Below are 20093 nucleotides of genomic sequence, written 5' to 3' on the forward strand. Positions count from 1 at the left end.
ATGGAAAAAACGAGGTTTCTGTTGATGCAATTAACGATTTCTTAGTAGCGTATGGCGTTCTTTCAGGAAATGTGGTTTCGATTAACCCAATCAATGACTAATGAGAGATGAATGCTTCGGGTGTAATTAAATCAGAGGAAGCTTAAGGAGAGGTAACTTTGGTGTTATGTAAGATGGAAATAAGCACCGAATGCGTAATTTCGTTGCTCGTTTCGTTTAGTTGATATTAAGATTATTTTGATGACCATCCTGCCTGATTGAGTAACACTTCGCACTTATGTCGTAAGCGCCTTTTAGTTGTGTAGATCAAGCGTAAAATGGAAACAAATTATTAGAAAATCAACACTTTGCACGAATGTGACTCGGATATCGCATCTGAGCGGCGGCCGCTCTCTCTTCTGCCCTGCTATCCGTGTTCTGTAACTAAAAGAAATGAGATGACACATCGAAGTTGGTCTTGGCCAATTTTACGTTGCCTTTTTTCATAAAACTTGACTCTCGTCCCCGGCCCCGCAATCCTTGCAATGCAGCGGTGCCTTCAGCCGAAAGTGAACGCCTGAAAGGTAGACTGTGCCGCGGTGCGCCCCTGTTCGGCGGGACAGACTGGCTTACCATGGCGACTTCAACGCCGCTTTGTGTGTAACTCGGCGCTCAACCAGCGCATGACTCAACCACGCCATATGCAGCCAAGATACAGAAGGGAAATATTTTGCGATGAATAGATATATAAATAAATAAATAAATACATAAATGAAGGGCTCTGACCTAGCTGCTGAGCTGTTCTCATTCTCTCATTCATTTCAAAACAACAAATTAGCAGAGAAGGGTCTATCAGATGCTAATTCGTTGTTTCCCGTACCCATCGAAAATGCTTGGACTTCGTTGCGCTTCGTTGCGCTTTTGGAGCGAGGAGTCATTCGAGGCTGCATCTTGCTACCCTTGCGCTGTGTGCTTGGTAGGAACGCTAAAGGGTAATGAATAATGATTATGAGAATGATCTAATGCCAAACTTTATATTGATGACCCCGTAATGAATTGACTTCCTGACGTTAATGACTCAGGAAATTGCGAATGAATGCATGCGTACCATCAATCTTTGGGTTCTCGTACCTCGTGACTTTATAAAAGGTGTAGTAGACTCTTTGCTTTGTTTGTGAACGTCCCATACACCTATTCTATTGGGAATTACTGTTGGTTGATTTCATTTTGGAACGGTTAAAGATTTCTTGGCTATAACCGAGAGGCGAGAGGCATGTTTATTGTAATGTTAGACATTTTTTGTTCGAAGTTATATACCCGTGAATGGTATTGTTATAGAACGAGGACCTGGACAATGCAACTCATTTTAAACTCGGTGGTAAGTAATTTTTAGTTGCTGAATACCCGTGCCATTATTCGTCCACTCCTCGGTGAGCCGACATAACGCCTAGGTAAGCTATCAACACCATACCTGAGTCGTATTTCGTGTCATGCATTTCCCCTCTGTTTTCTCTCTGATGATCTCGGCTGTCTCCCTTTGCATGCAAGTGATTCCCCACTGGGGCGATTATTGCCTCACGCATGTTTGGCGAGGGATGTGATATAGGATACCCAAACCACCCCGTGTAAACTCATTGTCATCGCCACGTGACGTCAGTGGGGGCCGCGCCGCCTGCACAGGACGAGCCAGGGACGAGCATGGAACGGCCGGTGTTGCGAGCGATACCTGTTGCCGACGGACCTGACCCTGAGCCCTGCCTCGTTCAAACAAAACCACCCTGGCCTTACCGGTGCGTGGGTGGCCTCTCCAGGCGTTACCATGGCAACGGCATTGATTTGTGACGTCACAGCCGATGCGCGACAGAAACGACGCGTCGGCGGCGGCGGCGGCGACGGCCGTCCGCGCGCCATACGGTCCAGTTTGCAGCCGCCGGTGGACGGGCGGCGCGATGGCTCAGCTCCGCGTCGTCACCGCGCTGGCCGCCATCGCCGCCGCCGCCGTCAGCCCCGGCGAGACGTTCGTCTTCCGGCACCACGACAACACCGAACTGCTGGAGATCCTGGAGGACGTGCACTCGCGATGTCCGGACATCTCCGATGTGTACGAGCTGTCGGAGACGTCAGTTCGAGGCGTGCCGCTGGCGGTCATCGTCCTTGGAAAACAGCCGTCCAAGCATACACCCCGTGAGTAGCGAGCCCAGAAAACGGTTGTGAGTTTAGAGCATTGTCGTCGATTTCTAGAAAGTTTTACGCTTCGCTTTATGTCCATTCAGAGCCTTTTATTTTCATGACGAGAACCAATCAAAGTTCAATCCAAGGTATATTTATTTTTGTTGCCTTTTCTTTTATCTGGCTAACATTCAGAATTTTAAATGTTTAAAATGTAAATATTTTGTCTTCTTAAAGCTTGCTTTTTTCGCCAAGCGTTGTTATGAAGCTCGTGTTTTCGTACGCTCTCCCGTGCGTTGGTTATTGAGAGTACTTCAATGAAATAACTTTCTTATCGCATGCGTCTTCGAGTCCGCTCATTTCGACAGTGCACGGAACCAAATATTTCTAATCACTCATCTTCATCGGCCTCTGTGCAGCCCCGGGTCGCTTTATGAAGAATGCGTTAGACGCATTTGCTTCGTAATCTAATCGTATGCTGAATTGTTGAAGTAATATGATAGTCACATCTGCCCTCTTTCCATTACAAACACGCTGTATGACATTCTGTATTTTATTCGCAGTGGTTCCGGAGTTTCGGTACATCGCCAACATGCACGGTAACGAGGTGCTGGGCCGTGAGCTGCTGCTCAAACTAGCCGACTATCTCTGCGAGGAATATCGCAAGGATAACCCCGAGGTAAACACCGGGAGAACCAGAGCCTTGACGGGGACTCTTAGGGCGGCTACCGTAGAAAATGAAAATCGGTGCTTGCAGTCGCGTATCGGTAATAATAACTCCTCTGTTGATTTTGATGGTTTAGGACGTGTGGCCTTGCGCTTGGTCCGAAGCGTTTGGTTCATTTACGTTGCGTTGATCTCTTCCTCACGGCCTAAGGGGCGCTGGAGTCGCCATCTCGTTCGATAGACTGTCTTTTGACCACAGACAGGGTGGAAATAGATCCAATGACGTCAGGGGTACACTAACGCCGACCCGTTGGTAATTTGACGTAATCCTAGAAGCCGTAATTTGCGCCGGCTCTTATTTCATGATCATTATCTTTGCTGGCCGAGGGATATGGCAGATTACACTTAGTTTCCTTCAGCCATTCAGCATCTAGCCGAAAAAAAAAACGAAAGACGCGTAGCTATCTGAGAACTGCCCAGTGCCTACTTCTATATCTATATTCCTTAACTCTCTCAAAGGCTACACTCAATTAAGTTAGTTCAAAATTAGGTTGATTAAATGAAAGCGATGTAGCCAGTGATAGAACACACCGGGAGGTATAACCGAAAAGGCACGGTACATTCTGCTTCCAAACAGTAATTACCAATAATACCGTCTCTATTTTGTCACGAACCAGTCCTTCGTTGCCATGACAGTTGTGTGTATCGCTGGGTTCGATGAGGGTGACCGAAAATAATGACCCGATAAGGGCGACCATGAGGCAGCTGCGGTCCTATGGTTGCAAAATCGACGCACAGTGTCTCACCGGCGGCAGGCGCGTTTGAACGCGAGTGGTGACATTTGAGTACGGAGGGGAGGGGGAGGGGGGGGGGACACTTGATGAGCTTCTTGGACCAGTGTAACGACGCAACAACAGTGTATGATATTGTGTTGCGTAGGTATGATAATCTTTCATACCAGTGCTTGGTATTCATTCCCCAAAGAGACATATTTAGCGGCGAAGAATTGCCCAATCTTATGCCAGTAATATTGTGCGAGTTTCACATTGTTTCCGTCTAATAAAACGACAGTGTTCCAAAAGCGGCACCAGGGCCAATAGTTTTTAGGGAGTTTTCTCATAATGTCCTGCAGCTGCTTACCTCAGACGTAAAAATAAATTAATGATAAGATGGCCACAGTCAGACCCGTATTCATTAGTTAGAATGTCACATGTCTCGGAGTTTTGGTAACCTCTACTGACTCTCTCTCTCTCTCTCTCTCTCTCTCTCTCTCTCTCTCTCTCTCTCTCTCTCTCTCTCTCTCTCTCTCTCTCTCTCTCTCTCTCTCTCTCTCTCCCTCAGGTCATTCGTCTACTAGCCAGAACTCGTATCCATCTGATGCCGACCATGAACCCAGACGGATGGGACATCGCAACCAGATCGGTAAGCTCAGTCACGAGGCCCACGGAGTCTCAAAGGGACATTGGACAGGTTTTGGGTGCCCACTGCTAATAGATATCGGTAAGAAGAGTTCCGAGCCCTTCAGCTGCGCAAGTCTTCAGCAGTCCTGGCAGCAGTACTATAAGGGTTTAATGCATGCTTTAGGTCCCTCTATTGGATTTCTAGTGTGCCTGAGTGATCTGATCTAAGTGATCTAATAAGGATTTTAAGTGATTGGATAGTGATCCATCCAAGTGATAAATGTGCCTAAGTGTTAAGTGATATGGGCCTAAGTGATCCCAGAAACAAGCTGTCATTGGTTTAAGAATTAGCAAAAGACAGTCTTTTCAGTATCAGGCTCTATAGACCATGGGTTTGTTCAAATTTCGCTCAGCGTGCTTTTAAGGTTCTCAGTATCCGGTTCTTTAGTATCACAAAACCACGGTCGCTGTGCCATACGACTCCGTGGCGACTTGTTCAAAGTCAAGTGCTCTCGTCTCAAGAGAGAACAGAAAGTTCTAGTGGTTGCTGGGCTGCTCCTGAACAAAGTTTTGAAAAGTTTACTGACTTAGAAGGCTTGCTCTTTCAGTTGAAAAGTTTATGTGATGTGAACTTATGTGAGGCATTGACTCTTGCTCTCACAAGAAGTGGCCGAGTAACTGCATGCTATGTTGTAGGATGGACATTGATTTTTACAGTTATGAGATGTTTGCAGCTGAGGCCGTCGAGAATTGTCAGTTTGGGCAATATACGAGCCTCTTTTATATCAGTTAGTTTAATTGTGTCTAATAACGCTGAGTGTAGCGTAATTGTAATGTCCGTAAAAAGTTTTTTATTACGCTGTTTATGAGTTATCCCTTATTGATTCGCCGGGATGCATTGATTTCGATACTTTGACGAGTATTCTTGTTATTGCAGATTCCCCATCGGAATATCTGGAAAAAGGAAATACCCTACGCAAACACGCTTTTCCACTTTCCACATATTTCCTTGCATCATTCCACAATCCCCTATTCACGAACACGATGTCTTTCTCCAGGAGCACCGCGGCTATGTGACCGGTCGGGCCAACGCCAACCGTGTGGATCTGAACCGAGACTTCCCGGACCTGGACCGGCTGGCGTACCGTCTACAGGAGCATCAGATCGGAGCCAACAATCATCTGATGGATCTCGTGACGGGACTCGATCATCTGGTGAGGCAGGACGCTGAAAAGAGGAGTTTGGTGACGCGGGGAATAGTAGAAGCTTGGGGCTTCGCGGAGAGTGCCCTTTGTTGCGTTTATTTGACCTCATTTCGTCAGTTTTGCTGCTCAGTTGTTGGTTACTCTTTTTATTTATTACCACAGTGAGCAATGAATTAATATTAATTGCGTGTTTTTCTTTTTATGATTCGATCATTTCTTGCGGTATACGGTAAAATCTGAGCTCGATACCTTTAGTCCTCTCAGCCTTTCCCACATCACCAATTCCTGACCTGCCAGCCGAAATTGCTACCAGCATTATGTGTCAAGTAATTCCCCGGCTCCGCTGGTTGCGACATCTTAGCCCGGCCCTCAGACTATAACGGTCGCCTCTGCGCTACACATTAACTTCATTCGCCGTCATCATTGTTTGCGATAATTAGGTAAATGTGGACTTCACCTTGCCTCACATACTGAATTTATAGTATTTGTGATGGGAGTGAAGCGGTAAGGATTTTATGAAAGACACACGAGACTTTCCGCTTGTGGGGCTTCTGGCGTCAACGAAGCCCATAATGCGTCGCTGTTGCTTTGAGAATGTTATGCAACAATGAGCAAGAACACGAACAGTGGATACTGCAAATGGAGCTCAGCTGGTCCTAAGAGATGTAGCTTTCAGCCCATAATGGGACTAAGGGTGCGGATTCTCAAAACAGCGACACCCTGGTAAAAGACAAGTTTAACGTGATTTTGTCCGTTGGAAAACCATTATTTGGCTTTCGATGATTTGTCTGTTTTTAAGTTCCGACACACAGAAACAATGCGACTATTTAACGTTGGGGCAGTAAAATATTTTATGTCTCTCACTGACGCTTTTCGGACTTAATCGGTTTCCACTCCGATTTATGGACGTAAGGGATCAGCAACCCATCAAATTCTGAAGTAGCTGAGTCGCTACTGCTTATTGAATTCACCTCTGCCCTTCACCTGAACCCATCAAACTTTCGTCCGCGTCTTATCGCTGGAAGTGAAGCAAATCTCACGATGAAATAGTGCAGTCATCCGTTAAATCGGTCGGTGAACTGATGATTTCACGGAGAGATTGAATTTGCTGATAGCGTGAGAAGGATCTGGGGCGTTATTTGATCTGAAATGGAATTAGATTTCTCTTCGTGGCCGTGGTTGACGTTTGCGCTCAGCGGTGCGATGCAAGTGCTCGCGATTTTGGATGCGCTTATCATTGAGTGATGTGCTTTATGTATTTTGGATGCGTTGCTGAGCCGTTTTATGTTGATTTTACCCTAAACTGATAACCGCATGCATTACATGATTGATGACTAGTGACGAGAGTTGTTTTGCAGGCATTTTCCACATTTATTTATTTATTTATTTGTTTGTTTATTTATTTATTTATTTATTTATTTATTTATTTATTTATTTATTTATTTATTTATCTATTTTAGCGTTCGTTTCATTGATGGCCGCCGAAATTGAGCTCCTGTCAGTATAAGAGTTCCCATGAATAATTGCATAGATGCATGCACTCAACGTGACCAATATCGACATGTAATCAAATCAATTCATGTCCATGCAAATATGTCCAAAACTGGTCCCATCCTGGAAGATTACTTCGGCGAAGAGATATCTGCGTCGCTCGAACTCGGAAATCGCCTCGAAGTTTACATAGCTGCTAAATTGGGAGAGCCCGGTCAAGTTTGCCATCGTGCTGCCGAGTTTGAGGCATGATCATGATTTACCCGTCAAAATACTGTCAAGGCTTGAGAGCTGAGACGGCGCCGCTACTCATTGAAAATGACCGGGAATATGACGCCTGAGATGATTGCCTTTCGGCGGAAATGAAAGTTTCAAAGGGATATTTTGAGGCTGGTTAATTATGAATCCCATCTGCACTTGGTAAAACTTCCTGATTGAAGCCGTTGATAGTTGGTCATAAGGTGAACTTTGAGAAGGCTGCATTCGCTACATCGTTTTCTCGCGGAATGTGGGCCTTTTTGCAAAGTATGACTGATGTGAGTCGGTGATTTTCCCGACTATGTAAACTTCGATTTCACCGCTTTTTTGCCAAATTACTCTTTCAAGGTCTTCTTGGTACTTCTTGGTGCCAAACATCATACATTTCGATCAACATGTGGTAGCTGGCGCATTTTTTCATTGACTGACACAGCATTGAAAATAAAACCTTCGTGAACATCATCACCCTCTGTATCGTGACGTGACGTCCGCCATCTTGCTCTACCCACTCACCCCTTTTCATTCTTCTTTTTGTGCGCAGCCCCAGCCGGAGACGATGGCCCTGATGCGGTACATCGTGGACCAGCCGTTCGTCCTATCCGCCAACATGCACGGCGGGGATTTGGTGGCTAACTATCCGTACGACGAGTCCAGGACAGGATCGCCCACCGACTACTCCAAATCGCCCGACGATAACACCTTCAGGTGAGTGGGACACCACCGCTAAAACATAGCCCGGTGAAGGACTGCTCCGGCTGTTTTTCAATAGAAAAATACAATTCTAACGAATAGTGTTTGTCTAATGAAGAAACAACCTGCGGTTACAGTTAATTCGAAATAGGAACCCATAGACATTGCTTTCATTTCACATAATAGTATTCGTGGCATCCTGGGGGTGCTATTGAAATATAGTGAAAGCTGTTAGTATAAAATGTTATAACTTAGGTATATGAAATTAATAACGTCATAACGTCTTTAACGTATACGCAGCATGCTGACGAATTTACCAGCCAACAAGTTTATGTGCTCTGTAATGTTAGCTTAACGAGCGCCTTGTTCACTTCGGCTTTCGGGGAAGTTCGGTGTCTGCGTGAAAGGTCAAGCCTAATGTAACGACTGCGTGTGGGAGCAGAGCTCTAATGTGGGGTTTAGTTGCAGTTTGCTACCATGTAACATTTGTGCGACATTGAATTTCAGATTTTGACATTAAAGGGACCCTCCCACCTTCAAAAAAGTTAATGAATTGGCATGAAAGTGATGTCGCTCGGTTCAGAAAGAGGAAAAACGAATATCTACCAAATTTCATCGAAAAATATTCACCGGTTTTCAAGATATTAGACGTTTACTTTTGTTTACTTTTTGGGATCTTCGCTGTTCCTAGCGACTTTATTTGAAAGTGCGGCATTTGTTGCGCGCAAAGCAGCATATACCACCGCGTGCTACAAAACGTTTTAGTCAAACATTTAACGGACGTTCGAAAGCCTGATGACGTCATCAGACTCCCGTAATGGTTAAGAGATAGGGACCACGCTGGTCCCACCCTGCAAGTAAAGGGAAGAAATTTCTTGAACACCATAAAGCTGCGGGGGTTGCGACCAGGATAAATGGTGGTTTCTGAGCCTGGCCGCAAACTTGGCTATCTCAACTCAAAACTAATGTTAAGGTGGGAGGGTCCCTTTAATGATCCTAACGTTACGACTGAAAATGTCAGTTGTTGGCACTTACTACCCATTCTGGGGAGAATTTGATTCGTGTCTTATTTAACCCGCGCGGGGCTGGGGGGGGGGGTAAATTTTACCCCCCCTCGCGAATTTTTACGATATCTCAAAAACGGCGTCGCGCAGCGCCGCCAAACTTTCAGTACCTTTTTTTACATCAATTTGACACCTTCCCTGAAAATTTGAGCGAAATCCGTCAGAAAATTTTTGAGAAATTGACGTTTTAGTGACGTCATGTTCGCCATTTTCGCCTCAAAAACGGCAAAAGTTCAAACGCCGCTAACATCTTCATTTTTAAAGGAATCAAGACCTAACAAAAAAGGATATACGTAATTTTACTTTGTCTATCAAATGGCTATCTCGGTTTTTTGAAAATTTTGGATTTTGGCCTAAATTTTTTCAAAAAACTGATTTTTTGGAGAAAATCATTATAAAATCCAAAATTTTCAGTCTATCGTAAAAACCGGAATATATGTCAGAGAAGTGGTCTATGTGCACCTACATACCAAATTTTAGAAGAATCGGTTCAAAAATGTGGGAGTTATTCAAAATTTTATGACGTCACGACACACAAAATTTTTGAAAAATGACTTTTTTGGAAGTTCTAGACCTCGTACGGAAACAAAAATAGCACCATTCGATTCGCCGTGAAAAACTGCATCAGATAGACACCTTTTTAGGCCTTAACAACCAACTTCAAAATTTGACCTCACTTGACCTGACCTTGACCTGACCTCGACCTGAAATTCATCCAGAGGTGGTCCATATCACTTATTGAGTGTGCCTATTGAATTCTATGAGTAAAATGACCCATAAAACATGTGTCGCACATGCCCTTTTCTATATTTTGTTTTTTGGTGACCTGACCTGACCTGACCTGACCTTGACCTTGACCTCTGAATGATATTGTATGCAACTAATATTGTCTTGGTAGCCTAAGAACACGTTTTGGGCGATCAGTCTCAGTCCATGACTCCATTCTTCGGCAACTACGGTGCAAGGCCGATACTATAGAAACTTGCAATTTGTACCCTTGACCTGACCTTGACCTTGACCTCAAACTTTAAATTAAGTACATGTTTTTAGTAGTTCGTGATGAGACCTTTCGATTGGCGTTTGAATTTTCCAAATCGGACCATTAGTTCGGGAGATAACAGGGGGGGTAAAATTTACCCCCCCCCCAGCCCCGCGCGTTCGGCTGGAGACCCCAGCCCCGCGCGGGTTAACAGACCACCAAACTTCAGACAAGCCGCTTTATTTATCTAATTGCCTCATTTTAACGATTTCGTTCAAGTATTTTCACCCACGGAAGGTCGTAAAGTGCGTTGCACAACAAAATAAACTGTCATTCAACGAAACCGAAACGGTCTATTCAATACACTTCCCTTGCGAAATATCTGTTCTGGACACCTTAACGAATCAATCAATAGAGGATGTTCTATCAATTATGGTTTGAATCCATTACAATGCGAGTGATCTGCCCGCAGTCTTGACGGACTAAATCTCTGCGGGATTTTCTGTCAGGAGAGACACTGATGGAGAGTAACTGTCTCACAAATGGAGCGTGTCATTGCGGAGATTTAATCAAAGGCTCCATGGATCTGTGTCTGATATATCACGCCCATACATTCCGCTAGCTTTGGCCGACCTACCTACGTAACGCGCAGTATGTGTAAATGATGTAAGAGGTACTGGTTATTGGTTTTCTTTATTTGATTGTATATTCAAACAGTGCTTTTATTTTATTCTCTTTTATATTTTGTGTACTTACAGTTATATTTATACGCGGCGTCCTTCTCGTTTTTTTTTTCTTATTTTATTTCTCGAAAGCAGGAAGGCGAATCCCGGATTTGCTGACACTCATGGACGTTTGGATTCTGCACATTCATTTATGCGAAATGTAAATTTTCGACATGATTTATAATGACAATCTAAATGAAGCATCCTCAGGCGAGAAGCATTACGTGTCGAAACCCTTCAAACGTTAATGCATGACCTTTCAAGATATGCCTGTGAACTTTACGCATGGTATCATGGCTGTTTCATCCTTTAGTGTCATTCCTGGTTCGGAATTCAAGAAAAGCGAGTGTCTGGCTTGTCATATTCCATGCGCCGCCATGTTGACTCTGCCTTTCCCTTCCCAGGCATCTGGCACTGGCGTACGCCCAGTCGCACGCGCGTATGGGAGATCCCAAGACGCGAGCCTGCGTCGGCTCCCACAACTTCTCCAGCACTGGGGGCATCACCAACGGAGCCGCCTGGTACACCGTGGCAGGAGGTGGGTGCTGGGGAGAGGAAGAGATAAGGAGAGAGGGAAGGAGAAGGGAGGGGAGAGGGAGGGAGGAAGAATGGGGTTAGTATGCAGTGCTGGATGATTTCCAGCATTCATAGTTAATACCGTTTCAACTGTAAACTCTGTTACACGTGACCGAAATAACTGCAATAAGCACCATATTGCCCTAGTCAGCCCTCGTTTGAATATCTATCAAACTTATGGTCATTCTCACACTGTTTGTACCAAAATTAGTTCGTCAATGAAATGAGCTCACATCACAGGGCGTCGCTGCTTCCATCAGCCCTTTTGCATAAACGAAACGTAATATCAAAACTCATAACCTCGCCACACAATCTGAAATAAACAGCATCCAACTGGCTTGTCGTCCCCAGGCATGCAGGACTTCAACTACCTGGCGTCGAACGACTTTGAGATCACGCTGGAGCTGGGCTGCGACAAATACCCCCCGAAGAGTGTGCTCGAACAGGAGTGGAAGGATAACCTGCCCGCCCTCATCAACTTCATCTGGCAGGTCTGTCATCGTGATCGTGATCGCCATCAGCGACTGATGATCGCCATCATCTTCATAATATCGAGTGACGAGTTTTTCGTTGGATTTTTTTTTTTGTCGATGAATCACTCAAAACGCTTCTTCACTGATTGTTCATTTAATGATTGTTTTGTTGTACTAAGCATAACTCGACATTGAGTCTTCAATAATTTACGTCCATAGAAATGAATGTTCATGTGTTTGGCGGTCGCTTTTTATTACGAACTGCTAGCCATAATTTTAGCGACGAAGCTTGCCCCGCGGAATGTTAATTCCGACTAGCCTTCATTACTATTCGTTCAGCATCTGCCAGTGCTCGATATGAGTCCAATTCTGTTCCCGATTCGGAAAACGTCATGGGAATTCAGTATACGTTTGGCTATTTTTGGCAATAACCGCCTGTTTAAATTTCTCATCGCGTGTGGGGTCGTGTATCCAATGCTCCTGATTAAACATTGAGAGGTATGCACTGCGGCGGCCGCTGCCTAACTCAATCTTATAATTTATCTTATAATTTATCTTTATAATTTATCTTATAATCTTATAATTATCGCCGTTACGCTCGTGAATTTCAATCGGCCCTCCTTCTGCCTCCACAGGTTCACACCGGAGTAAAGGGTCTGGTGACAGACTCCAAAAACCGGCCCATTGGCGGCGCCATTGTGCACGTCAAGAACATCACTCAAATCAACGATACCATGAGCCGAAACCACGACATCAACCATGACGTCACCACATGTAAGTACCATGACAATGAACTATTGCTTATTAGCATTTTGAGGCAATATTATCTTGTCTGACTTATTGTGTCTCATGTTGCTACGCTCTGCAGCAGTAACCTAATCATATGAAGCTGCAGGGAGCTACATGATAATTTTTAGGCTAGTATAATGTTAGATTAGGACCACTGTATAACCCGATGCGTTTTTTTCAGTTACCCTTTACCTGACCTGTTGACTTGTCGTGGCCTCTGCAAACCCTCATGATATCCTCCTGTGAGATGCCGTTATTTGCTCATGACATTCTCTAGCATGTGCTGACTTTGTGCATGTGTAACCTTCTGTGGACTCAGAAGACATCCCTGGTCACCTCGTGTGACCTTAGGTCACCTCACATAACTTTCGATGACCCTTCTGCAGGGCATATTTTAAGGATTTTTCACTGCGTCCCAAAGGTGGCATAGGGCACACGCTTTGATCGGAAAGGGCACATTGCAAGCGAAATAGTATATAATGCAAGTGAGATAATGTACAGATACATTGTGTACTGTGCTGGTGGAGGGGCACTGCAAGCGGGATATTGGGAGCGGGCTGTGATTGCTTTTGCCAGTCTCGAAATTCGCCCAGTCGTAGTGCGTTCTTTATCCGCATTCAAAAGGCGGACCGGCGATATAATGACATTTACATTGTTGTTAGTCACTCGTTTTCCTGAACGGCGTTGGGCGTGTTTGACCTCCCATGACGCACCAAATTGTACCTATGCTTAGAGAATAAAAATGAATATGCACATGATTGATACATACGCCTCTTCATGCGTTTTACACCCTTATCAATCGATTCAAAATAGAAATTGACGTGTGAAACATTGCCAATTTGCATTGAAGATACCATGTGTTTGAAATAATTAGATGACGTAAGGTCAAACAGTACCCACCTAAGTTGTGACAAGAAATCATCGGATTTTAAAGCTACATAAAAAATCCATCATAGATTAATGCTTTGGATGAACGGATGCTCTGGAATTGGATGCTTCGGATTTCGCTTCCTTACTGCATATCATGTAATACAACCCAAACTTTTCCCAATGGAAGTTCCTTTGTTTAATTATTATGCCCAGAAATGTGTCGATTTTGTGCCATTTCCGGGCGCTTTGGGGGGGGGAGGAGCATGGCCCCGTGGCCCCCTCTATATCCTCCTATGGCCAGACGGCCATGACGGCCCTGATCTGACCGTATGCCATCAAATGTCAAACTTCGCAATGATGCGATACTTTTTTTCGGAAAACGTGCATGCATCTCAAAAACTATGATAGCTAGGAGGGCGCAATCGATAGGAGAAAAGCAATCGATATATCTTGAACAGCTCTTTCGTCAATATTTCGTCAAAATTAAGTTCAGATCAACGGTTAAGGCTCCATAGCCAAAAACGGGTAAAATTACAATTTTGTCAATATAGGTTTCATGAAAAGCTTTTGAACTAAAAAATGTAGAGAATTTTCGTTTGCACGATCGTTCTTCTCTCATTTTTACCTCGAAATGTCAAGGTCAGAACTTGACCTCACATTAAGGTCATTTCGTGACCAAGATAGATCATGTCGCATATCAGTCGATGCGTTTCGATGAGGTACCTCAAAACAATGATACAATCCACTGTGCATGCAATAGCCCTGTAGGGCCGGATTTTGGGCCAGGCTCCGGGCCTGCGGGCTCCAGCTTGACATCTCTAAACAGGACTTTAGGGAAGGGCAGGACACAGAGTCTGAGCCCTAAGGACAGGGCAGGCACAGGCCATGAAGCTAAGATAAGACGGATACTTGAGGGCTGGGTAGGATGCAGGGTCCGAGGGCAAGGCAAGGCGCGGGTCTGAGGCTATCATTACACAAGGCCGGAGAGTAGTGCAAGACACAGGGCCTTAGAACACCTGATGGTCAACACACCTGATGGCAGGGCAACACGCAGGATCTTAGAGCAGGGCAAGAAATAGTACCTAAAGGTAGAGCAAGACATAAGACAGAGGTATGGCACAAGACCCGAAACACCGCGCACGTCTTGTCATACCTTCGGGCCCCGAAGGTATGACAAGACGTGGGCGGTGTTTCACGGACGCTGCTATCAAATTCCGCGAGCTGACGTCATACTTGTGGTAGTGTTTGAGCAATGGGCCTGTTGATGTCTCCATGGAAACCCAATTTGACACGTGTAATAGCAGCGTGCTGCTATCACCGGTGAAACAGGGCCAGGGTATGGGGCCTGAGGGCAGGGCAAGGCTCAGGGCATAAAGGCAGAACAAAGCACAGGTTCTGAGGACAGGTAAGGGCACGGGGCATGAGGACTGGAAACGGCACGGGATCTGAGGGCGGGAGACACCACAGGGCCTGATGACACGGCAGGGCACAGCGCCTGAGAGCGGGCATGGGACACGAGACCTTAGGGCAATGCAGAATACAGGGCTTGAGGGCAGAGTAGGACACAGGGTCTGATGGCATGGGACGGCACAAGGCCTGACGACAGAGCAGAGCACAGCAACTTAGGGCGAGGCAGGGCACGGGCCTGAGGGCGATACAACGCATAAGGCTTAATGGCAGAATAGGGCACAGGGTCTAAGGGCAGGGCAATGCACATGAGGCCTGGAAGCAGAACATGACAGGGCAGGGCCTGAGGCAGGGCAAGGCATTAGGCTCGAGGATGGGCGCGGGGCCGGGGCATGAGGACATGGGAAGGCACAAGGCCTGATGGCAGGGCAGGGCACAGTACCTGAAGACAAGGCAGCGGCACGGGGTCTGATAGTAGGACGTGTCACAAGGCTTGAGGGCAGAGAAGGGCAGGGGCCCAAACTAGGGTAGGGCAGGGCACGGGGCCAAAAGACGGGAAGGCAGCGCATCAAATTTCCAGGCAGAATGTATAAAGTATCGTGTTTGAGGGCAGGGCAGAGCGGGGCACAGGGCCTGAATGCAGAGCAGGGCACAGGGCCTGAAGAAAGGGCAGGGCAAGGTAAAAGACCTAAGGACAGGGCACTGGGCAGGGCACATATCCTAGGGGTATAGTAGGGAAGAACATAATAAGGTGTATGACCAAGGGTAGGGCAGGGCACAAGGACTGGAGAGGGCATGTATGTGCTTAGGTACATAGTAAATCAGGGCACAAAGCAATCGGAAAGCCAACATCTTTTACACAGTAAAAGACTGAGGCATGTTACTTATTTTTGCTCGCACTTTGCGGCTGAAACCGTGGCATTTCAGTGTGGGACGCAGTGGTCCAAATTTCGCGAGGGCTACGTCCCAAAGGCAGGGGGCTGCGTCCCAAAATGGGACGCAGTCAGTATGTTAAAATATGCCCTGCCCTTCTGTGACCTTTCTGTGACATTCAGTCCGTGACGGCGACTACTACCGGCTGCTGACGCCCGGAGAGTATGAGGTCACGGTCTCGGCACCCGGCTACCTCTCCCAGAAACAGCGGGTCAACGTGGTGAACGCGCCGCAGTCCGAGGCGGCCGTGGCGCACTTCAAACTGGAGGACGACACTAGCGCCACCGCCGGCGTCGACGGCAGCCAGGCGAACTTTGAGGTCAGTGGGCTGTCGGTAGGTAACATCTTTCGAGATCGCCTTTTTATCGGACGATCTCCCTCATTGGATGGTTGAGTTGCTTTGTTTCATCCGCTGTTTTGATTTTTTTCTTCAGTCGGCTGTTTTGTCCATTTGACCAGTGAACTTGATACTATTTTATTCGATAAAATATAATGGTCAGTCGAAATCGATTGTAATGCCCTCCCTGACCCCTCGACCTTTTAAAATCTCTGTGACTTGGCGTTTCATCACGAATATTTAACAAGGTACTACAGACAATCAATTTGGCTTTGTGTTGCCGTTATGGTTTTTTGTGTCTTCAGTCTAAATTCACATTTTTTCTTGCTATCAATGCGTTACCAGCAGCTTCGAACCGCTCAGGTAAAGCCGTAACCTTTTGTCTTGCAAAGGAGTGTGTGCTGTATAGTCAAGCCCGAATAAAATCGAAAAATATTTATCAAAGGGCTAACCAAAAGCCTATGTATACTACGTGTTTTCATGCAGCACACATTGTTATTTATGTTTTGATTCCTTTTATGGTTGTGCCGATGCAGCGATTTTATCCTCTGTAGCAGCTGATATAGCAAAACATTGCCGACCGGCGTCTGGAAATGATTTTATCCATAGCTCATCAGGATCGAAAGAAGTTACTTTGTATCAAAACATCCTCTCATTAAGATATTATATCAGAGATCGAAGCCTTATAACCGATTAATAACAGGACCGTTAACTTTCCCCTATGTTTACATTGGCTGCCAGTTTACGGTCACCTTAATTACCCTTCCCCCTGCCAACGTGGGTTACTTCCCGGCCCACCACGAAGGTGTATGTCACACACACACGGGGGACACCTCAGAGGGGCGACCACCGGGGGTCACTGGCGGCCCGCCCAGGTAGACCACACAGACCTCCCACGCCCTGCCACCGGACCACCACGGGACCACTATTGGACCACCAAGAAACCAACATTGGACCACCGGGTCCGCGGGGGACCACCGCAGGGGACCGCACGCAGGTCCCGCACAGGGCGTGTCAGCCGACCACCCAAAGATCACCCGCCCGCCTCCTCTGCCGCCGCTGTTTCGCCCACCGTCAGTATACCGCTCTCAGTGATGCGGTTAATTGATTACACCGCGCCTGGGCGGCGGCGGCGGCGGGGGCGGGGGCGGTCTCCAGGGTGGCCGCCGCCGCCCGCCGCGGTACTACGTGGGTGGTCCGGTGTGGAACCCACCGCCGCCTGTCACAGGGGCGACCACACGCGCCGCCGGACCAGTCCAAACGAACACAGAGGGGAGGAAACGCGCGTGGGAATTTTAGAAATGACCGGTATTTTCATATGTTTTGCTGTTCAGCATGACACTTCATATCATAATAGTGAAAGGATGCTTCCACATAATCGTCTTTGTTGTATCAAACCTTAAAAGAACGACGGAAATCACGAAATTCCTTCTTGGACGAGTCCATCTCGGTAGTGACCTCCCCTCTGTCCCGCAATGGACTGGTCCGGACGGCCGATGTGCGTTGACATGCCGTGTCCAAACACCGTGACGGAGTTTTGGAGATCCACCGGGGAGGTCCCGTCCCGTTCGTCGGGAGAGGGGAGGGGATGCGGGGAGGGCTAGAATTAGTTCCGCTGGTGAACGGCGAGCTAGAAGGGTTTCATTCGGGGATATATTCAGGGGTCACCCGAGTTACCGCTACCGTTACGGCTGTTACGTTTTGCTTGTTTATTTATATGCGGCACAGGCCCTATCCACACACGTGTTATTCCAGGATCAGGGTCCCCATCTGAGAAAGAAAGACATGACGGCAAATCTCGCAAACACGCGCCCAATCACATTATTGTACAAACGGGTCGTCACGGGCCGGCTGCCGCGCTGTGAAGCAGGGTAACGAGGGGGTTAATTGTGACCTAGGTGATACTCAACCCTGGGATGATATCCATCATGGGGTGATTGAAAACGAGAATCACCGTCTATGATCTTGTTGAACTGGATCTGGTTCGTCCAATGGAACTGAACGAACAATAGTTACAAATTATAATCCTACACAAGATTGAGCAGCTTACCTAACCTTTTTTTCTGTCATATCTTCGAATCCCTTATACCTTACTCTTCCGTAATAATGAATAAAAATATTTAAAATCTGGCCCATCTGCGCATATTCACATATGCATTGTATATGTTGTACCGTTAATGAATTATGCCTGAACCATTAAAAACCCGTGTGAATCCCCTAAATGCTCACCTCTTATTCATTCATTTTCAGGGCGGATTCGAACTGGAGCGCCCCAGTGTGCCGGAGCAGGTCGATGAAAACGGCCTGAGGGCAGGTCGTCTGGAGGCTGTGCGTCGCAGCTGGATCAACTCACTCTACGGCACCGGGCGCAGCTACTGAAAACGGTAGACGCCGACCGAGACGACAGAAAATGGTAGGAGAGGCGGTGTGGTAGCCAGCGAGGCGGAGAAGTTGGTCTTCTGAAAGCGGTAGAATTGCCCGCGCAGTGGGATGGTGATCTTCTGGTGATCTTCTGGTATCGGTAGGGTAGAATTTAATCCTATCGTGTGACTGCTGCTATTCTATTCGGGTCTACTGATCTCAGAAGATTATACCGCTGCCAGCGGTTCCTGTGATCGCACGCATAGTCAAGGTGATTTATCCACTTCTTCTCGGCTCGCCGGAAGAACGAAGACATGCCGATGAACGAGAACTAGCAAAGATGATAAATTTGAATGTGATACGCAGTATATAGCTGCGTGCCGATTCGTATGGCATATATCTAGGTCCTGTTTCCAGTATTGTACGTAAAGTTAAACAAACAAGCGGGCGAGAGGACCATCAGATTAGAGACAGTGGAAACACTAAGCACAAGCTTTACTATAAGCGAAATGCTAGTCGGACATGTAGTTATTTGCTTATACAGTTTGGTACAGAGACTCCATTTCAATGCGTAGAAAAGAACGGCACTCATTGACGTAACTCGTTACAGCTTATCGGTTGTAGACATAAAGAAATTAGTTCAATATAAATATTACATGTTCCTATATTTATGAGTGCGGTTCTTTTCAATGCATTGACGTTTCTCTCCTAAATCTGACAAGATCGCACGCCATTGATTTGGTTTAAACTAGATGGCGTTGTACCATATATTGATGTTTGCTGTAACATGTTAGATATTTTATTGGTAGAATATTTGAAGGAAATGATAAATCAATATTTATGTATTTGTTCCGCCGCGAATATTACTCCATGGGCGAATAAAATATATTTTTGGCCCTAAATGTTGCAAGCATAATGTATGTTGTGTTGGGTTTCGACGCTAAAACATCTTTAAGCATATCCAGCGTCCTTCTTGAAAAAGCAAAATATAAGTATAAAATCTCGTGTGCGACTGTGTTGTTATATTTGATCAGATTTGCATAAGAAACGTTCAAACACGTATTGACCGCATTTAAATGGTGGGTTGCACCGAAACTTTAAAGCTAAGCTCGCATAGCATCATCCATGTCTCTCCATTTCAAGGTGTCAATATTATTACCTCATGCTTCCCTTATCCGTTATTCCTTTTCGGCGTTATTGCCGTCTTCACGGAACTGAATGAGAAGACCAGGACAGCCCTCATTTGTTATTAATGTTATTAACCCGCGCCCAGATGGGGTCTGCCGAGCAACGCGGTCTGATAGGGGGGGCCATTTTGGCCCCCCCCCTCAGATCTCGAGAACCACGCAACATAGCGACAAGCGGTAAACGGTGTTGGATAGCCCCAGCGGGGAACTACCTTTTGACCCAATTTCATTGACCTCGGTCAAACCGATGACGTCACAGGTCAGGTCAAAGGTTGAATTTTCACCGTTTACAGGCATTTCAAGAAATGCGTTGTAAAATCGAGTAAAATGCATTTCATTGAAAATCATCGATGGAGAAATGTTCTTCAAACACATATTTTGCTATTTGAGGTCACTGATACCAGGTCAGGTCACAGAGGTCAGGTCACTGGGGGGTCACAATATGAAAGTGTCGTGTGATACATGTTTTATGGTTCATTTTACATGACAAATGCGATTATGTGGGTCAGACAGACTTTAGGGCCAGCTTAGGTC

At 46.2% G+C, this 20093-nt stretch overlaps 1 protein-coding gene across 1 annotated transcript; it reads left to right on the forward strand.

Annotated features, from left to right (window-relative positions):
* The first annotated feature begins 1360 nt into the window (after positions 1-1360).
* Positions 1361-19377, forward strand: LOC122367005 (carboxypeptidase E-like). Its single transcript, XM_043339740.1, has 10 exons — positions 1361-2163; positions 2712-2827; positions 4156-4236; positions 5273-5428; positions 7710-7873; positions 11031-11164; positions 11554-11693; positions 12311-12449; positions 15797-15993; positions 18262-19377. Exons 1-10 carry the CDS (start codon positions 1833-1835, stop codon positions 18388-18390), a joined length of 1587 nt encoding a protein of 528 aa, XP_043195675.1. The 5' UTR covers positions 1361-1832; the 3' UTR covers positions 18391-19377.
* Positions 19378-20093: the final 716 nt, after the last annotated feature.

Source organism: Amphibalanus amphitrite, unplaced genomic scaffold (assembly GCF_019059575.1).
Source record: "Amphibalanus amphitrite isolate SeventyFive unplaced genomic scaffold, NRLGWU_Aamphi_draft 000844F_arrow, whole genome shotgun sequence".
NCBI classification, from domain to species: domain Eukaryota; kingdom Metazoa; phylum Arthropoda; class Thecostraca; order Balanomorpha; family Balanidae; genus Amphibalanus; species Amphibalanus amphitrite.